This window comes from Epinephelus fuscoguttatus, linkage group LG4 (genome assembly GCF_011397635.1).
Source record: "Epinephelus fuscoguttatus linkage group LG4, E.fuscoguttatus.final_Chr_v1".
NCBI classification, from domain to species: Eukaryota; Metazoa; Chordata; class Actinopteri; order Perciformes; family Serranidae; genus Epinephelus; species Epinephelus fuscoguttatus.
In genome coordinates, this window is record NC_064755.1 from 26,879,821 (window position 1) to 26,896,126 (window position 16,306).

Consider the following 16,306-nt stretch of genomic DNA (forward strand, 5'->3'; position numbering starts at 1 on the left):
CAACATAAAACACGGACTCATTACAAACATTTATTTAAGACAACGGTGAGAATAATGCTTTGAACAAACTCATCTGCAAACGTCTAAGGAAATTATACAAAATTAAAACATGACTTGAGGTGAAAGTCTTGAAAGTTCACAGTGATTCGAACACTATGACATGGGGACATCTCGAGCAGCGAAACAGAACTACATAAATGCCTGTACAGCTTCACTTACACACAATAAAAACAACATTCATCAGGGTAAAAATCACTCTGCTAATAATAAATGTGTCATAATAATGACTCTAATGTAAACCTATATACATGTGGCTGGCACTGTTGACAGTAAAACCTTTTATAAATGTCTTTGTCATTTGCTGGTTTGGCAAAGTAGAAATAGAAAATCTACCAGTCACTAACTTCACTTTTTTTCAAACCAGGAAAGTGGATAATGAAGATAATAAATACCCAATTTAATTACTCACAATGGAAGTTTGAAATAATCTAATGGACACTTAAATTAAGCGAGGTCTTTCGCATAACCACAATCTCATTCGTGTACAAACTAGAAAAGCCAAAGACAGATGTGTCAAAGACGATTAGCGCTTAAAATAAAACATCTACAGGATGTTGCACCATGGCTACAGTCAGTCCCTAATTATGCACTGTGCAGCTATCAAGTGACAAAGAATGTTTAGCTGACCTCGTTACAAAAAAATATCCTGTTCAACTTCATTCCTGAGGAGGCCAGGCAGATATTTAGGACTCATCGGCCTGTTGTTGGCGAGTAAAAAAAAAATAGACAGTTGAGGGAAACAATAAAAAAAAATGATTGCACTCAGTGATGTGACCAAAAGCAAACCTGACACCTTGGCATTTGTATGGCGGAACTAGTCTTCGATTTTCAGCCAGCCTTTTTTATAATCTATCAGTAGCTCTAGGTAGTACTTCCACTCTGGCTCGCTGTCATACCTGACCTCAAATATAGTCTTTAGAGGGTTGGTGTGGGCCTCATGGATACGCAGCACTTCCCCTCTGTACCACACCTCTGACTTGTCGTCTTCTTCATACAGATGGCGAATCCTTTTACCCACAAGGTCTGGGTAGTACAACCTCATGGCCCTCCGAGCCCTCTGGACAGCCGAGCGCAGCACCCAGCGCCTCCTGTGTTCGGCGCTGTGGCAGGCGGACAAGTAGGGACAGTATTTGATCTTTAAGAGTGATCTGTGTTTTCTTTTCGAAGAGCTGTGGAGAGGTCTTAATGCATGAGAGAAGCTTCCTGTTCTCTGCCACCTGTGGGTTACTTTGGGCCTGTGAAGGTCCTGTTCACTGCTCACTTCTCCCTCCTTGTCATCAATCTGTGAGAGGGAAGGTTCAGCAAACGTCCCTGAGTCTGAGATTGCTTGGTAGTGGGCCTTTTTTCTGTCTAGCCCTTTGCTAAACATCCTCCTCAGTTTGAGAATCATGCCTGAGCAGCTCTTGGATCTACCTGGAGATTTGGCTCTTACAGGCTGCAGGCTGGAGTATTCCTCTGCTTCCGTGTCACTGCGAGATGGATGGAGATTGTCCAAGGTTAAAGGGCACATCCATGAATTCTCAGAGGTTGTGCTAAGGGGAATGAGCAAAGAATCCTGCTCCGCAACCAAACAGTCACTGCCTCCATTATCTGTCCCTTCACACTGATGTCCACTCCAGTTCTCCTCACTAAGTGCATTCAGCTCGCCTCCACTTACAGTCGTCTCTGCGTCATCTGCCTCGTCCTCATCTGACAAACTGTTGCTCAAAAACAAACGCCTCGAACTGCTCTTAATCCTGCCCGTTGTTCTATTCCTGATCAAATCTGATTTTGTCTCCTGGTCCTCCTCATGTCTCTGTGGGTGTGACTCTGAGGGCGAGGCTTGTGAGGCAGTGATGTCTGAAAGTACCGGAGTCCTGCAGCTGATGGTCTCGTAACCTTCATCTTTTTCTCTGTCCGCAGGAACGTCCACATCTAATCCTGCAATAAAAAGAATACGGCAATCAAGACAGGTCAAATGAATACCAGAAATAAAAATGAGGTTGTTAACAAAATGGGAAGGCAAGTTAAAGAGGTTATAGAATTGATTTAATAATCAGGGAGGGATCATATCCAAGTGGACGTTCAGGATTTATGACAAAAAAAACATAAATAAAATAAATGCATTCACTTTGTTTCCCAACAGATGGTTCCCAAAAAGCAAACCAGCAACCACAAAGTCCAACACCTCCATACAGGTTGACAAATCAATGCTCCCATAGCGCTTACTCAGCACACAAGAACAATGAGAAGCTATTCTATTAATATCAGCAGACCTGGTGATTGGACAGCATGATCCTCAACCATGAAACACCCTTTTAAACACAGACAGAATAGAAGGCTGTGGGAGTAAACACGAAGGCTGGGAAAACAGTCAGCTGTTACAAGGGGTGCTATCAGTCAGGGATAAAACAACAGTGAGGCCAGAGTGAGACAAGGGAAATGTTCAATACCAAAGTCAAGTGCTCCCAAGTCATGTGAACTGTTAATAAAGTCAGCAGTGAACGGAAACTCGATTAAGCTCAATTTGGTTAGAAAATGCATGTGCCAAATACAATAATAGCTGTCGAAGGACACAAAGTTAAAAGGTGATTTAAAGGACATCTGGTGATAGTTTATATGTTAGTAAAAAGTAAAACTTCTGCACACCTGTAGGAGGACAGGTGCGTCTGAGATGATCACAGGCTGACTTTAGTGGAACAAAGAACTTGCGCACAGTCTCCTACACTTTTAATTAGAAGAGATTTATTGAGAACAGAGACCTTCATCAGGTTAAAATAACCTCTTGAAGATCTCTGTACCGAAACGTTCCCAGTTAAAACTGCATGTGTAGCAGACTGTGTGCCAGAGTTTTGTTATTGTCAACAAATCCCATGAATAGACGAGAACAAAAAATGAATTGTTCTGTGCAAACAAAGCCTGATGTAGCTGATTTAAAACACACAAGTGATCCAAACCACTGCACTGGATGACATGCTCCTTCATAATGATGAACATCAGCACTGTAGTTTGAGTCAACCCCATGTGCACCATACTGAAGCCAAATATACTCACGAGTTCACCAAACACTGATGTAGTGAGGGTATACGCACAGGATATACCCACCTCTTTTTCCGTCTGTTTATATCTATCTATTAGAATATATGGAGGAGTATACCCACTTCCTCCACCTAGTCGTACACCCACCTCATCAACTACCACTACACCACTGACACCAAATGTGCAACTGGAAATAATCAAATAAACAAATCCAATATTTATAACAATTGTAAAAACTACAATGTCTGGCAGTTTTAGCAAATCATGGAGCCTCTTAAAAAACGAAATATATTTCTGATTACAACCTGTAAAGATCTGACTCACCACTGTGGGTACTACGCTCAGGTAGGATGGCCTGCTCTGTCATTAGTGCACCTTTAAGGCAAATCTCAGACTGCTCCAATTCTAGCTATGTGTCTTTATCACACAGATAAGTGCCAGATAGTACTCTGTGTGTTTTCAGGACTTTATGCCATCTGTTCCAAATGCTCATACAGATATTGGAAAAAGGGTATTTGTGTATTCTGCAGCCTCTGCACACAATATGTTGCAACTCAATGAATCGTCTTGTTAAATGCTAACGTTGCTGATTTATATGTTGAAAAGCACAGATTACAGTAAACACGTACTTTGTTATTTCTGTTTTTTGATGCTTTTGAATCTAAAATTAAAAAGAATTGGAGGCAGATTTCTCAAGATGCCACATTCTATATTTACCTGGTTACGAAACTAACTCTTAATTTCTCTAGAAATCTGAATTTCCGGAGCTTGCTATTTAGTTCCTTTTAATTTAGTCTCTTTTGTGTTTTCTGATCTGTAACTATTTTTATTTATGCTGCTGCCTGTCTCGGCCGGGTCTCCCTTAAAGAAAGAGAATCTTAATCTCAGTGGGACTCTCCTGGTTAAATGAAGGGTACATAAATAAATATTTGTGACCCTTTTTTTATTTAACAGTATTTAGTAGGAACAAATGGGCTTGTGGCTGAGATCCACATATAGGCTGGGGAAGTCAGAAAGTACCAAGAAACAGAAACACATAGTTGGTTTTGGTCTTTTCATGGGAATAGTTGACAATAACAAAAATACAGAATATTGCTGACCTTATCTTTTAAACCCTGTTTTCCCACACAAGTTGTTTAGTCTCACTTCTCTTTAAGACTTAACGACAGAGATGCAAATTTTTTTAACAGACCAGTTCCCTGGTCTGTTAAAAAATGATGATCACCATCTTCTGATCTGCTCAGAATGTGCCACAGTTAATCCCCCCGTGTGTGGAGCAGGCTGTCACTTCCTTCCTCCGGTAATGTGATCCAACAGCCTGCCTCACAATCTTTAAGGTCCAACAATACAGTCCAACAGAAATCATGAAGGAGAGCCTCATTTTTCCACAAATAGCCCAGCTCCATTCCCTCCACCCACCATAACATGTGTGATGCAATCATGCAACTTCCTGTGATTAGTTACTGAAGGTTAGCAGAAAGGTGTCCTGCGTTCTAATCAGAAAAAGCAAAAGAGTAGTGAGATTGAGGGACAACATAAAAAACAAGTATACCTGGACTCTCTTTTGGACATCAGGTGAGGTTGATTCTGCAAAAAATAAATAATTTTATATTGAATATTTCTCGTTTATTGTGATTTGTTCTTCACAGAAGGGCCAAAAATGCAGAAAAATATGATCACTAAAGGCTGCATGAGGGAAAACCAAGATACAGTTAACAGTCAAAATATGATACGTTATAAAAAAAATCCAGAGGAATCAGTAAATCATGCCATCTATCCAATGGGGATTTCCAGAAATATGCGAGGAAAGGCAGGAAACACTGTTGCTTGGGCAGTCATGTTGCACATATCACATGGTCAAACTAGAGGTATAATCTTTCTAAGTATTTGTGCATGGAACAAACATTTTCCTGAACCTCTATCTCAAACACTATCATAAGAACCATCTCAATGAGTCTCATGATGTTTCAGAAATAACAGTAGGAACCCTTATTACACCTACATTTTACTTTTCGCTCATGACTGAGGTGAAGAGCTACATTTTTATAGCTGCCTGACCAATTAAACTTTACTTAACTGGCAACATGCATTGCAATCTTGCTCATGAAGAAGTGCTGTAGTTACTGAAAAAAATAACCTGTGTGATATTTATAAAAACATGCATGCCTGTGTATGCACGCCCCTAAAATAACTGTCCATTATTTGGTCATTTCCTGCCTCCTTCATGAGCATTTGTTTACTTCAGTGTTGGCCAAATGCGTAGTTGCGTCCAGCATTTCCCCTTGAGGGGTAATTAACACAACTTATGCTTACTGAAACACCTCTAATTTGTCTGGCTTGATGACACTTAAAAAAGGGACAAATTACCATAATGCCACCCCCAGAACAACATTCATTTGGAAAACAGATGGACAAAGGACTAAATTAAGATGTCTGTAACCGACATTACATAACTGCAATGCCCGTCTCCTTCATTTCTAATCACATAACACGATCTCAGTAACTCTGAAGTGAACACGCACTCACCCAAATGTTTGCAGACACAGGCGTGATACAGAAGGTTGACCACATCAGCGTAGATGTCAGGCAGGTGTTTGAGGGACATCAGTTTCCTGAGCCTGGAGGAGCAGGCTCGTTTATGGAGCTGGATGAGGATCTTTTCTTCGGAGAGTGTGGTGGGCCGCAGCTCCACTTTGTGCTCCTGCAGGACCTGGTCGATGAAGCTGCCCTGAACCGTCGGAAACAGCAGCTCCTTCACCACCAGCATGGGGAGGAACACCGCCCCCGTTCGCATGACGTGTGGGAAAGGACAGCGTTCCTGGGTGGTGTACTCTCGCAACCTCTCCAGGACGTTATGGAGCGCTGACTTCATCTCCTCATTGAGCCACGCCTCCCGCGCTTTTACTCCCAACAAACAGGAAACTTTCTGGACTTTGGTTGAAGGAGATAACGGTTCAGTCAGTTCCAGCTGAGACAACCAGGTTCTGAGCTCCTGCTCTGAAGAGGCCGACACAATGTTGGATACCAGCTTGCAGAGGGAGCTGTGCAACTCAAAGAAGTGCTTGCGGATAGGGATTTGGAGCTCTAGGTTTGGTGTGAATTCAGTTATCCTCTTTGCAGGTGGCTTCTCTGAGGTTGGAGCAGGGCTAGAAAGCTTTGCATCACGGAGAATTATATTGCAGGTGGAAAGTTTCAAACACTGAGGGGGAATGTTTTTGAAATTTCGTTTGCTCTCAGGTGGCTGAGGTGGAGTAATGGATTTGGGTTGCACTGTGACCACCTGTTTGTTCAGTGTGCACGCATCACCATGAGAAGATGAGTTCATCTGTGCAGCCACCTCACCAGGTTTGGACTCATGTGAAGTCTCTTTTTTATCTGCTAATGAGGGTTTACTTTCAAGTTCATCAGGTTCACATTTCTTTATCACCAACATGGGCCCACTGCTGCATGAGTCGGTCTCTTCAGGCTCCTTTTTAATCGTTACTTTGCTGCAGTCCCTCTGACTAACAGGAGTCTCTGCAGACTTGTCTGTGTCTGATGGATCTGCGTTTTCCACTTTTATATTTTTGGATTCAAGCATTTCTACAGCAGGCTTCTTTGGTGGAGTATCTGTACAGATTTTTTTGGAAACCAGACAGACAACGGGCTGCTGTTCATCTTGATCTGGTCTTTTGTCTTTGACATCTGGCTTGGTTTTGACTTCATGGTGCTGGGGTGACTGGACAGTCCTCTGAGGTACTCTGCCTGGAAATAACACTCCAGAGGCCTGCAGGTAGGCTTGGTAAGGTGCCAGACTGAAGACAGTGTCAATGACTGGCATGGGAGGAGAGTCGGTTTTATGTCCTAATTCTACTTTTCCCATTTCCACCTTTTGTCGTTTCTTAATGAGTTCCACTTCATATACATCCCTATCCTCTTCTTTTATTTTGATGGGTGAAGATGAGTGAGAGATACTTCTCTTCAGACACGCTTTGAGAACAGCGTTGCCTGAACTGGACACAGGGTCCTTGTGTTTGTTTCCTGGTGCAACAGCAGGGGAATAAATAATTTTTCGGACATTTGCGCCATTCGGTACATCTGCTTGGATTTGATCTGAGCTGTGATGCGGAGACCGGGGCAGCCATGCTGCTGGGGAGACAGGAAGGCTTTTTGGCTGTTTCTGGGACACACAGGAGGAATGGTCCAGGATTCTGTCCATGTTCAATGCAGTCGGTGGAAGGACAGGTCGCTCTAAGTGCATGCTGGTGAGTGGAGGGAAAAATCTGTTTATTTGTATGCTGGATGGTGACACGCTAGACTGACTTACACGTCTAGTAGGACTGGTTTGGTCTACACGTAGGAGTGGTGAGGTGGTATGTGATTGGTCAACACGCAGGCTTGCGCTTGGTTTGTCCTTATGTAGGCTGGCTGCAGAGGCCAACGGATGCTCTGTGTATTGGCTGGATGGGGAAACATTAATGCGACTAGAGTGCAAGCTCGGTGATGCACGTTGCCTTTTTAGGGGGGCTCTGATTTGGCTTGCATGTAAATGAAATCTTGGAACTGCATAATATGCGTAGTCAAAGCCTCTCATCAAGGCATGATTTGGCAATGTTTCAGTGCTGGGCAAAGGAATTTCACCATGAAGCGACTGAGGCACTATGTAATGCTCCCGGGGGGTTGAGAGTGTGTGTTTGAGAATAACAGGCACATCTTCTCTCTGCTTACTACCAATATCTTTACACTGTGTCCTGTTTTCTACCTCCACATTTGCCCGGGGATAGTAAAACATCGGGTGCTGTGTTAGCTGGCCATATTTGGACATGGGAGAATGTTCCTGATAAACCTCTGAGGTCATGTGCTCATATGTGGGATGGGAGGAGTATAAGCTGGGGTAGCCTCTGGGGGAAGTCTGTAAACGCTGGTTCTGCTCACTTAGAGAACCAAACAGTGTGCGGGTCGGGGTGCAGGGGTAGCTGCTGTAGTTTGGGTCGATCACAGCAGGAAAAGTCCTTGCTCTACCTGGGCTGTAAGTCTCCACAGTCCTCTTTAGTGGTTCTGAGCTGGGCTCAAACTGTAAACCTTTCTGCTGCAGCAGTGTGTCTTGTGCTTTCCTTTGCACGGGCAGTCTGTCAGTGTAGTGAGCATCAGTCTGCATCCAATCATGCTCATATACAGTGTTTGGTATCCTCGGAGAGCCATGTTCCACACTGTATCTGTGTCCTAACATGCAACCCAGTTCATTACAGCAGGGGTTGTGCATATAAACTGGCTTAGGAACTGCCAAGTAAACAGGGTTTTCAGATGTGGGAGATGATTTTTCACCTCTGTTTTTTTGTTTTCCAAGAGCCGCTGGTGCGGCAGCTGTAGGACTGCTGACCCCAGGACTTTTGGTGTATAATGTAAAGCCCTGTTTTACTGGGGCGTGATGCAGAGAGGAAGAATGGCCTTCCTCTGAAGAATTGCTGTCTTGCCTGTAAATGATGTGGTTCGGGCCCTCCATGCCAGAGAGGTGACTCACAGGACTTCTGCCATCCAGTAGGGAGGTATTTGAGTTGCTCCAAGGAGGAATGAATCCTGCTCCGTCCTTTCCTCTGGGATCATAAGCGAAGTAGGCCCCGCTGTACTGCAGTGCCTGCTTACCCAGAAAACCAGACATATTTGGTGGCTTTGACAGTCCTGTGGATGCTATGGTCCCGTCGAATAATGGCATCTTGCTTCGAAACACTGGGTCAACGACGGTGTGCATCGGCTGGCTGCTCATCATGTAGTAACTTTGTTATGGTGTTGCAATGATATGGCTCCAGACCTACGAATATAAAATACAACAATTAGAAACTAGTATTCATTGATTAAAATCTGCACGAGATTGGTTCAAATAATCTTTTTTCCTTGAATAAACTCCCACCTCAAACATCAGGCAGCACACCACAAACCCAAACAGCTAGCACACATAAAAAAAGTCATCATTAGATAACAACTAGCTGGAGGCATTTTATCAGCTTGGGAGAATCTTGTGGCTTATCACATGTATGTCACATACACCCTTATCAGCCGGTGCACATAGGTGGAAGCATAACACAACAAGCAGCAAAGAAGCAAAAATGTGTGAGGCCGATTCATAACTTGACACTTATGCAAGGAATATTAGTGAATCAGTTTCCTACAGATCAACAATGTGATAGTTGCCACATGTTGCAACAAACAAAACAGCTCTCATGATGAAGCCTCGAGCACAACCGGTTATGGTGTGATAAAACATTAACGTGTGAGTCTTTACTTCAAGGCCACGTCTGTGAATATAAAAAATGACAGCGGTACTGAAATACCGTGATACTGTATTTTTAGTCATATTTCATGTGTTATGTTTTTTTTCAAGGCTCATTTCAGATGTCACAATCGTCATGTCACAACGAAGAGCTTCAGTCTCACTCTTATCAAACCAGAACTTATTATCGCCTGACGCCTGATCTGACATACGCTTCTCATCTTGTGTTAATGTTCTGCGACTCAACACCACAGTGGGCTCTATGTTTCTATTCTGCTTTCTCCTGCCACAAACCCTGAGTCATACCCCACTTCCTTTTTCCATACACTTCTCCCATGTAGGGCTGCAGCTAACAGTTATTTTCCCTTTCAGTTAATGTGCTGTTTTTTGTCAACAATTTTTTTTTAAGAAGTGACTATCATAGTTTTCCAGTACTCATGGTGATTGAACCAACCATCCAAAGGCCACAAATATTTAGTTTAATATGATATATAACAAAAAACACAACAGCAAATCCTCACACACTGCATCCAGTGAATCTGGATTAATCATTTCTGCACTGCTTTAATGGATGTTGTGCAATATTCTATTATACTACAAATGGGTGGAAACTAATATTTATGCTCAGTCTGATAAACCGTGCTCGCAAATTAATTTCAAATATTTTTTAAAAAAGTGGATTTTTTATGTTCTTTGACAGATATTTGCCCGTCACAGCTGAGCCACAAATACTCCATACACTGCTCTGCTTCTTATAATATGGACACACGTTCCTGTCAAGTTGGTCAAGACACTATAAATAAAATCAGACACACAGCACAAAGCTTTTCTTGTCCGACCATTAATCAGGATATTCAGTTTATTACCATTTAAGAGAGAGAAAAGCAGCAAATCCTTATGACTGAGAGCTGGAACTAATGTGTTTGGCATTTCAGCTTGAAAATTAACTTAAATGATGAATCAATTATCAGACTAGTTGCTGATTGATCAACAGATTATGTCAGCTTACATTTTATAAATAACTGTAGGCTTCTTTATTATCTATGAACACCTCATGGGAACTTCAACACCAGTGAGAATCATTCAATCATAATATTTATGCATGCTCCAATTCCTAACACCTGCTTTTCCAACAGGCCCTTGAATGCAACACAGCGCAACAACTTGTGCACATGCACTATCTGCCTGACACTGTCAGCTTGGTGTAGGAGGAGAAGGAAAGATGACCTCATCACGTGATAAATTCATAACTCTGCCACACAAACATGCATGAACTGGCCAGGCTGCAAAAGACTTAATTATTTCTAACTTTTATTATTTATTATCAACACTTTATTTATCAAACTATGAGTCATCAGTTCATCTGAGAATATTTAGGCATGTTCATGTATTGTCACACATATAAAAATCTACAGACAAAGTGAAACATTTGAATACTGAATCTCAATAAGCTGTTTAAATGGTAGCCTGCTAGTACACCACAGCATCTGTAGGTGGTGTTACTAAATTTCTTTTCCCACTGGTGGACAGTCATTTCCAGTGTACCCCTTAAAACTAACAGATCATAGTGCAAAACACCCCTGTTGTCTTTTGACAGGCAGCCAAATTCAGAGCATAACATCTGCCAATATATGTTGAAACAGCTGCATCAGATCCATTCAACACACAGCCTACATCCCACAAACACACTGTATATAAAAATGAAATGATGGCAATAATATCTCAGGCTGTGATGGAGGGAGGGGGGGGGGGGGGGGGGGGGGGACATTAACACCAAACCCTCACTGCAACCCCACACAGGCCTCATTAAAACCAAATCCAGGCTCAGACAGCAGCACACAGACAGCCACGTAGTGCTCACAGATGTTATCAGTTCATCCTGTTGACACCTTTCAGAGAAGTACAGAGCGATGGCCTATCTGCGTGTAGCGAGGAGGAGTGTGGTTTGTGTGCATGGAGGAAACTGTTCAGGGGGTTGTTTTCAACGGACTGAAAGCCGCACTCTGAAGTGTGAGTGCGTGTGTGTGTGTGTAGACTGTATTGTGTGTGTGTGTCCGCACTCCCAGATGTGTAGGGCAGGGGTGATGGAGAGTGTGACTTCCGAAAGCAAACGGTCCAAACCGACAAGCTGATCTCCAAACACGTGGGAAAAGAGTGTAAAAAAAAAGTCACTTCTTTGTTGTCTGTGTAAAAGTTATAGACTATAATTGCCTCGATGATTAACTCAAGTCTGCAGGTCAGGACATGTTGGAAGGTGACAGCAGGTTCACGTGACAGAGTCTCAAAGTAACCAATAAAAAATGACTCACGTCCGTACTTAAAAACGGAACTTACTGTGAAAATGCGTCTCTGTGCTTTTTTTTTTTTGAGTTTCTGGGGCGCACATATGTCCTTATCAGGGGGGGGGTTACATGAGAACACATGAGCCTTGTTGTCCAGCCAGCATGAACAGCCAGCTCAGTTTAACAAAACGCAAATAATATGAAAATAATCTGCGCGCTGGGGCTCGCTCACAGTGCGAGTCATTTCCATACAGGCTGCGAAAGCGTCGCAAACCACGGTAAAGCTAAAAACCACACTGTGGGCAAGAAAAACACAGTTTCAAACCCGTGCGATGCTTTGGCTACATGAAATAGTTTCACAGTATGTCATGCTTTCATGGAAGAGACGCCCACGTGTGTTTCTGTTGGACCCGATTTGTGTGGATCATAACGTGTTGTGAATGTGGACACATGAAGACTGTAGCTGTTAATGTGCTGTCTTACCTCGCTGCTGTGTTGACAATCAATGATTTCCACAAAGACTCCATGAAACACAACTTGAAAGGGAGGAGGAGGAAAGGTCTCTGCGTGTTGTCCGTGGACCGGGTCAGTCCGGATGCGCTAAAAAAATCCCACGAAATGAAATGAAGGCCTGCGTAAAGAGGGTTGGAGCGGCTCGGCCGAAGTCCACGCGGCTTTTAGAGAAGTTAACAAACTGAAGAAAAGACAAAAGGGAGGAGGATGGTCTTTGATCAATAGGCGGAGTCACACCCTTCTGTCTATCCACGGCTTGTTTTCTGCCGTTTTTCCCGCTTGTCACTTTCTCACTTTTATTGGCTGCGTCCCAGTGTCCGGCTGCCAGCTGGCCGCTGATGCCACCTGAAGTGAACTTAGGGTTTATTCATTCAGTGACTGATAACACAAGTGTGTGCTATTGATTTCTCCAGCCTGACTTCTCACTCCTTTCTCTGTTGATCCCAAACGCAGAGTTTGATCCCTAAATTCTTCAGGCTACTCCAGGGGATCCCCCGAAAATAATAAATAATCTTATCTAGCTACTATTTCACTCAATGGAATTTAAGCAGCAGGGTTAAGGGAGCCTCTTATCATGCATGCATGTTATTTTTGCAGTCTGGGAGTCCATTATTCTAAGGCATTTTTTGCAACAAAATGAACATGAATGGAGTCACTCTGCATAGCTTTTGGTGCTTTTGATGGAGAGTAAAGTGCAGGAAAAGTCAAGGATTTTAACATCTTTATAAAGACAAATAACAAGAATAGTCTGATGATACACTAGACATATTCAAGAGTTCCCCTTAAAAACACCATAGTTAGGCTTGCTGAAATCCATGCAGGCACAGCGCTGTAGCCAGACTGTCAGTGTGTAGATAGATAGATAGATAGATAGACTTGATTGTCATTCCAATCTACACCGTCAACAGTCCACATAGGCTAAGCACAAAGTTTCGTTGCATTCACTCTGTGAATAAAACATGGATAGATAAATATAAAAATGTACATTTGCACATACTAATACAAGTCCAAACCTCAAACTACCTTCAAATAAAAAGGATGAGGTGTTGGATTAAAAATAAATAAGAGCATAGTATAACTTCTACGACATGAATAGCTGGTATAGACAAAAAGTGAAAAGTGAAGGAGGGCCCGAGCACCGAGTCACCATTTGTTGACCTCATCCTAATGTAGTTAATGGTTGACTTTGGTTGACCAAAGTTAAAATCAGGTCAGCCATTACCTCAGACAGACTGCGTGTCACGTCTTGTTATTGATTATGTCTCACATTTGCCCGTGCGCCTTGATGGCTTTACAGTAATACAGTAAAGTAATGTTTGATTCAGCAGCTGATTTGTAGTGGTCCTACATTACTGTCAAACTGAATTCTTCCACTTGCTCGCTTCACCTTCCGAATGAGTTCATTTCTCGCTGCACTTGCATCATACTGGTCCCTCTTCACCTGTGAGTTGGAGTCTAATTTGTGTGTCCTGTGGGACCGCCACAGTTTAGTCTAGACAAGTTGGTGGCTTCCATCAGTCCCTGCGGCCTCGCAGGTAAAGAGACGCTCGTCAGGGGGTTTGACAAAGGAGAGAGAGCTGGAGATTTTTCCCAACGGAGCGCTTTCACATCTCCCCTATTTCCAGTTACCATGGTATTACAGCTTTAGGCTAACCAACACAGTGCATTAAGGGACTGACAGTGTGCCATATGGATACAGCAACACAAATCACACACATACAGGGGCTGAAATGATGCATTAAACACATACTTTATTGTGGAGTGGAAAGGCAAATAGACACACACAGGCAGTGCAGAGGGTTTTCAGAAAAGGGTCAGAAATTCTCCACCCAGAATCCCACCTGTGGACCCGCCGCTGGTCGCCAAGTTAGTGAATGATTATACAGAATGAAGAGACTGATTTTCTCTTTCTTTTAGAGTGATCCGCTGCCTCTTATTTCCTGATACTCTGACAAATATTTACCAGCAGTATAACCTGTCTTGTTGGTTGCTTCCCACTGTGGAACTTCCTTCTGGTGAATATCTAATGCACACAGATACATAAAAATAATCAGTGGCAAACATTCAGCAGATATCTTAAACCTTTATAAGGTAGACGGATGATCTCAAAGAAGAGTTTGTCTTTGTCGTGGGGTAATCAACATGGGTAGAACTGTCCGACCAAAGGAGTATTAAAGTAGAAAGTTGTTATAATGTCACAGTGATTCACACAAAGAGAGTGATAAATGCATCAGGATTGAGGAAGGAGCACAGATCAAAAATAAAACAGCTCAATTGTTTCTTGTCTTTCCTGTGTGAATGTAGGAGCTACATTTTTCACAGAAAGCTGTTACACAAACATGTCAGTTTTGCAGAACCTCTGTCAGGAAGTTCACTGCAGATTATTTCCATTTCTACAGACAGAAGATACAACCTTACAATTGCTACTGTGTGTAACAAAGTACATAATAAATATGTGAAGTATAATATGTCAAACACTGTGCAAGACAGCAGTTTCTATGTATGTGTGTGTGTGTGTGTGTGTGTGTGTGTGTGTGTGTGTGTGTGTGTGTGTTTACCACTTTTAAACACCTGAGAGTCAATCAGGTGACTTGTGGTGACACAGGGAATAGAGCAGGTGATCTCTCAGGATGCCCTTTCTGATGAAACACAGGTGAACATCCCCAGAGGCCAGAAACTGTAGAGCCCAGAGACTGCTGCAGTTGCAACAGACACACGAGACAAACGTACACTTGAGTTTACATACATATTGACACAGAGAACAAGATATCATATACGTGTAATGGATATGTGTGTACCCACGTCTGTACAGTACAGTCTATACACACTATGGAAAGTATGCGTTGTGCAATGCAGACGGTGAACAATCCGAAGTCTGTCCCTTTTAACTTTTTTTTTTAAATCACATGCTGCTCAGGTAATATTTCACTTCGGGTCACTCCACAGCACCTTTCCATGTGCAATGTAATTAACAAATCCACTAATGCCACACTTCAGCTGAAACTAATATTTAACTTGACCTGTCAAGTTAACCCTACAACCGTCTACCATAACACATGCAACAATAAAGATCTGTTTTGTGTGTGCTGAATTAAGCGGTTTGTGTGTGTTCTGGATTATTACAGCAAATAAATCACAGAGTTTAAACAAAGACAACATCTCAAATTAACTTTCAACAAGCTTTTTTTGCAGTATTTACTTGCACTGCACAAACAGAAGTCACATCTCTACTGTCTCTTCTCTCATGTAAACATTGTACATACTTTACACAGCTCAGTAACTTACATATGTACACACTAACCTTGGCTGAACTAGTTTTAGGAAGCTTTTAAATGGAGCAGCAAAATAGTTTTTTACACTCCCCTGTCTGATCTGCTATTTTATACCTCCTGTTGTAGATTTTATCAATTCTATTTTCTAATTAAAACCAGTTGTTCTTGCAGGATTAATTAAAGTTACAAATATCTGAGTGTCCTAGTTAAGTTGACACTGGGCTCATAATAATAATAATACTGATTAGTTTGTGATTGATAAGTACTTTGAGCTCATTATTACACATCATCAGCACAATATTGCTCAAATTGCTCAACTGTTCAGTGAGTTGTTGAAGTAAACAACTCTTGATAAACAGGTTGTTGAAGTGGCAGCACAGAAAAGTAGCATGTTTAGTCTTGAAAGCTTCTGACTGCAACATATCTCTAGTTTTGATTATTTGCCCGTAGTTGTGAGAACATGGTGTTATTCCCATTAGGCACACCTGCAGGCTGCACACTTGTGCAGAGCTGTCAAGGTCTCGGTGACACTCCCCTCGCCGCTGTGGCTGATGTAATGCTCCTTTGGCATCATTAACAGAATCACACAACAGCCAATAGCAGCAGGACAAGTTATGGTTCAGGGATGGATAGGTTTCGTCTGGAGAGCCATTCACATGCCTCCATGTGCTGTAACCTCGACAGCTCGACTCAATGCCCCCGGCGATTTGCAAACCAAATTTTCTCTGCCTCCCTTGGATTTGGTGGGAACAGACATAAACTGAGATAAAAACATACAGATAAAATGTAACTGGAGAGAATAGGAGAACAAAACTTCTACATGTGTCTACATGTTGCTCATAAAGGAGAGGTTCAATCTCTGTGGGAAGAGGCTTTTGACTTCTTTGGAAAAGAGTGCGTGATAGCAATCTGAT

General features: G+C 42.4%; 1 protein-coding gene across 1 annotated transcript; it reads right to left on the reverse strand.

Annotated features, from left to right (window-relative positions):
- Positions 1-17: 17 nt before the first annotated feature.
- Positions 18-12,462, reverse strand: lg4h15orf39 (linkage group 4 C15orf39 homolog). The gene is made up of 3 exons (XM_049574630.1): positions 12,091-12,462; positions 5,605-8,866; positions 18-1,980 (listed from the first exon to the last, which is right to left on the reverse strand). Exons 2-3 carry the CDS (start codon positions 8,822-8,824, stop codon positions 875-877), a joined length of 4,326 nt encoding a protein of 1,441 aa, XP_049430587.1. The 5' UTR covers positions 8,825-8,866; positions 12,091-12,462; the 3' UTR covers positions 18-874.
- Between the last annotated feature and the right edge of the window lie 3,844 nt (positions 12,463-16,306).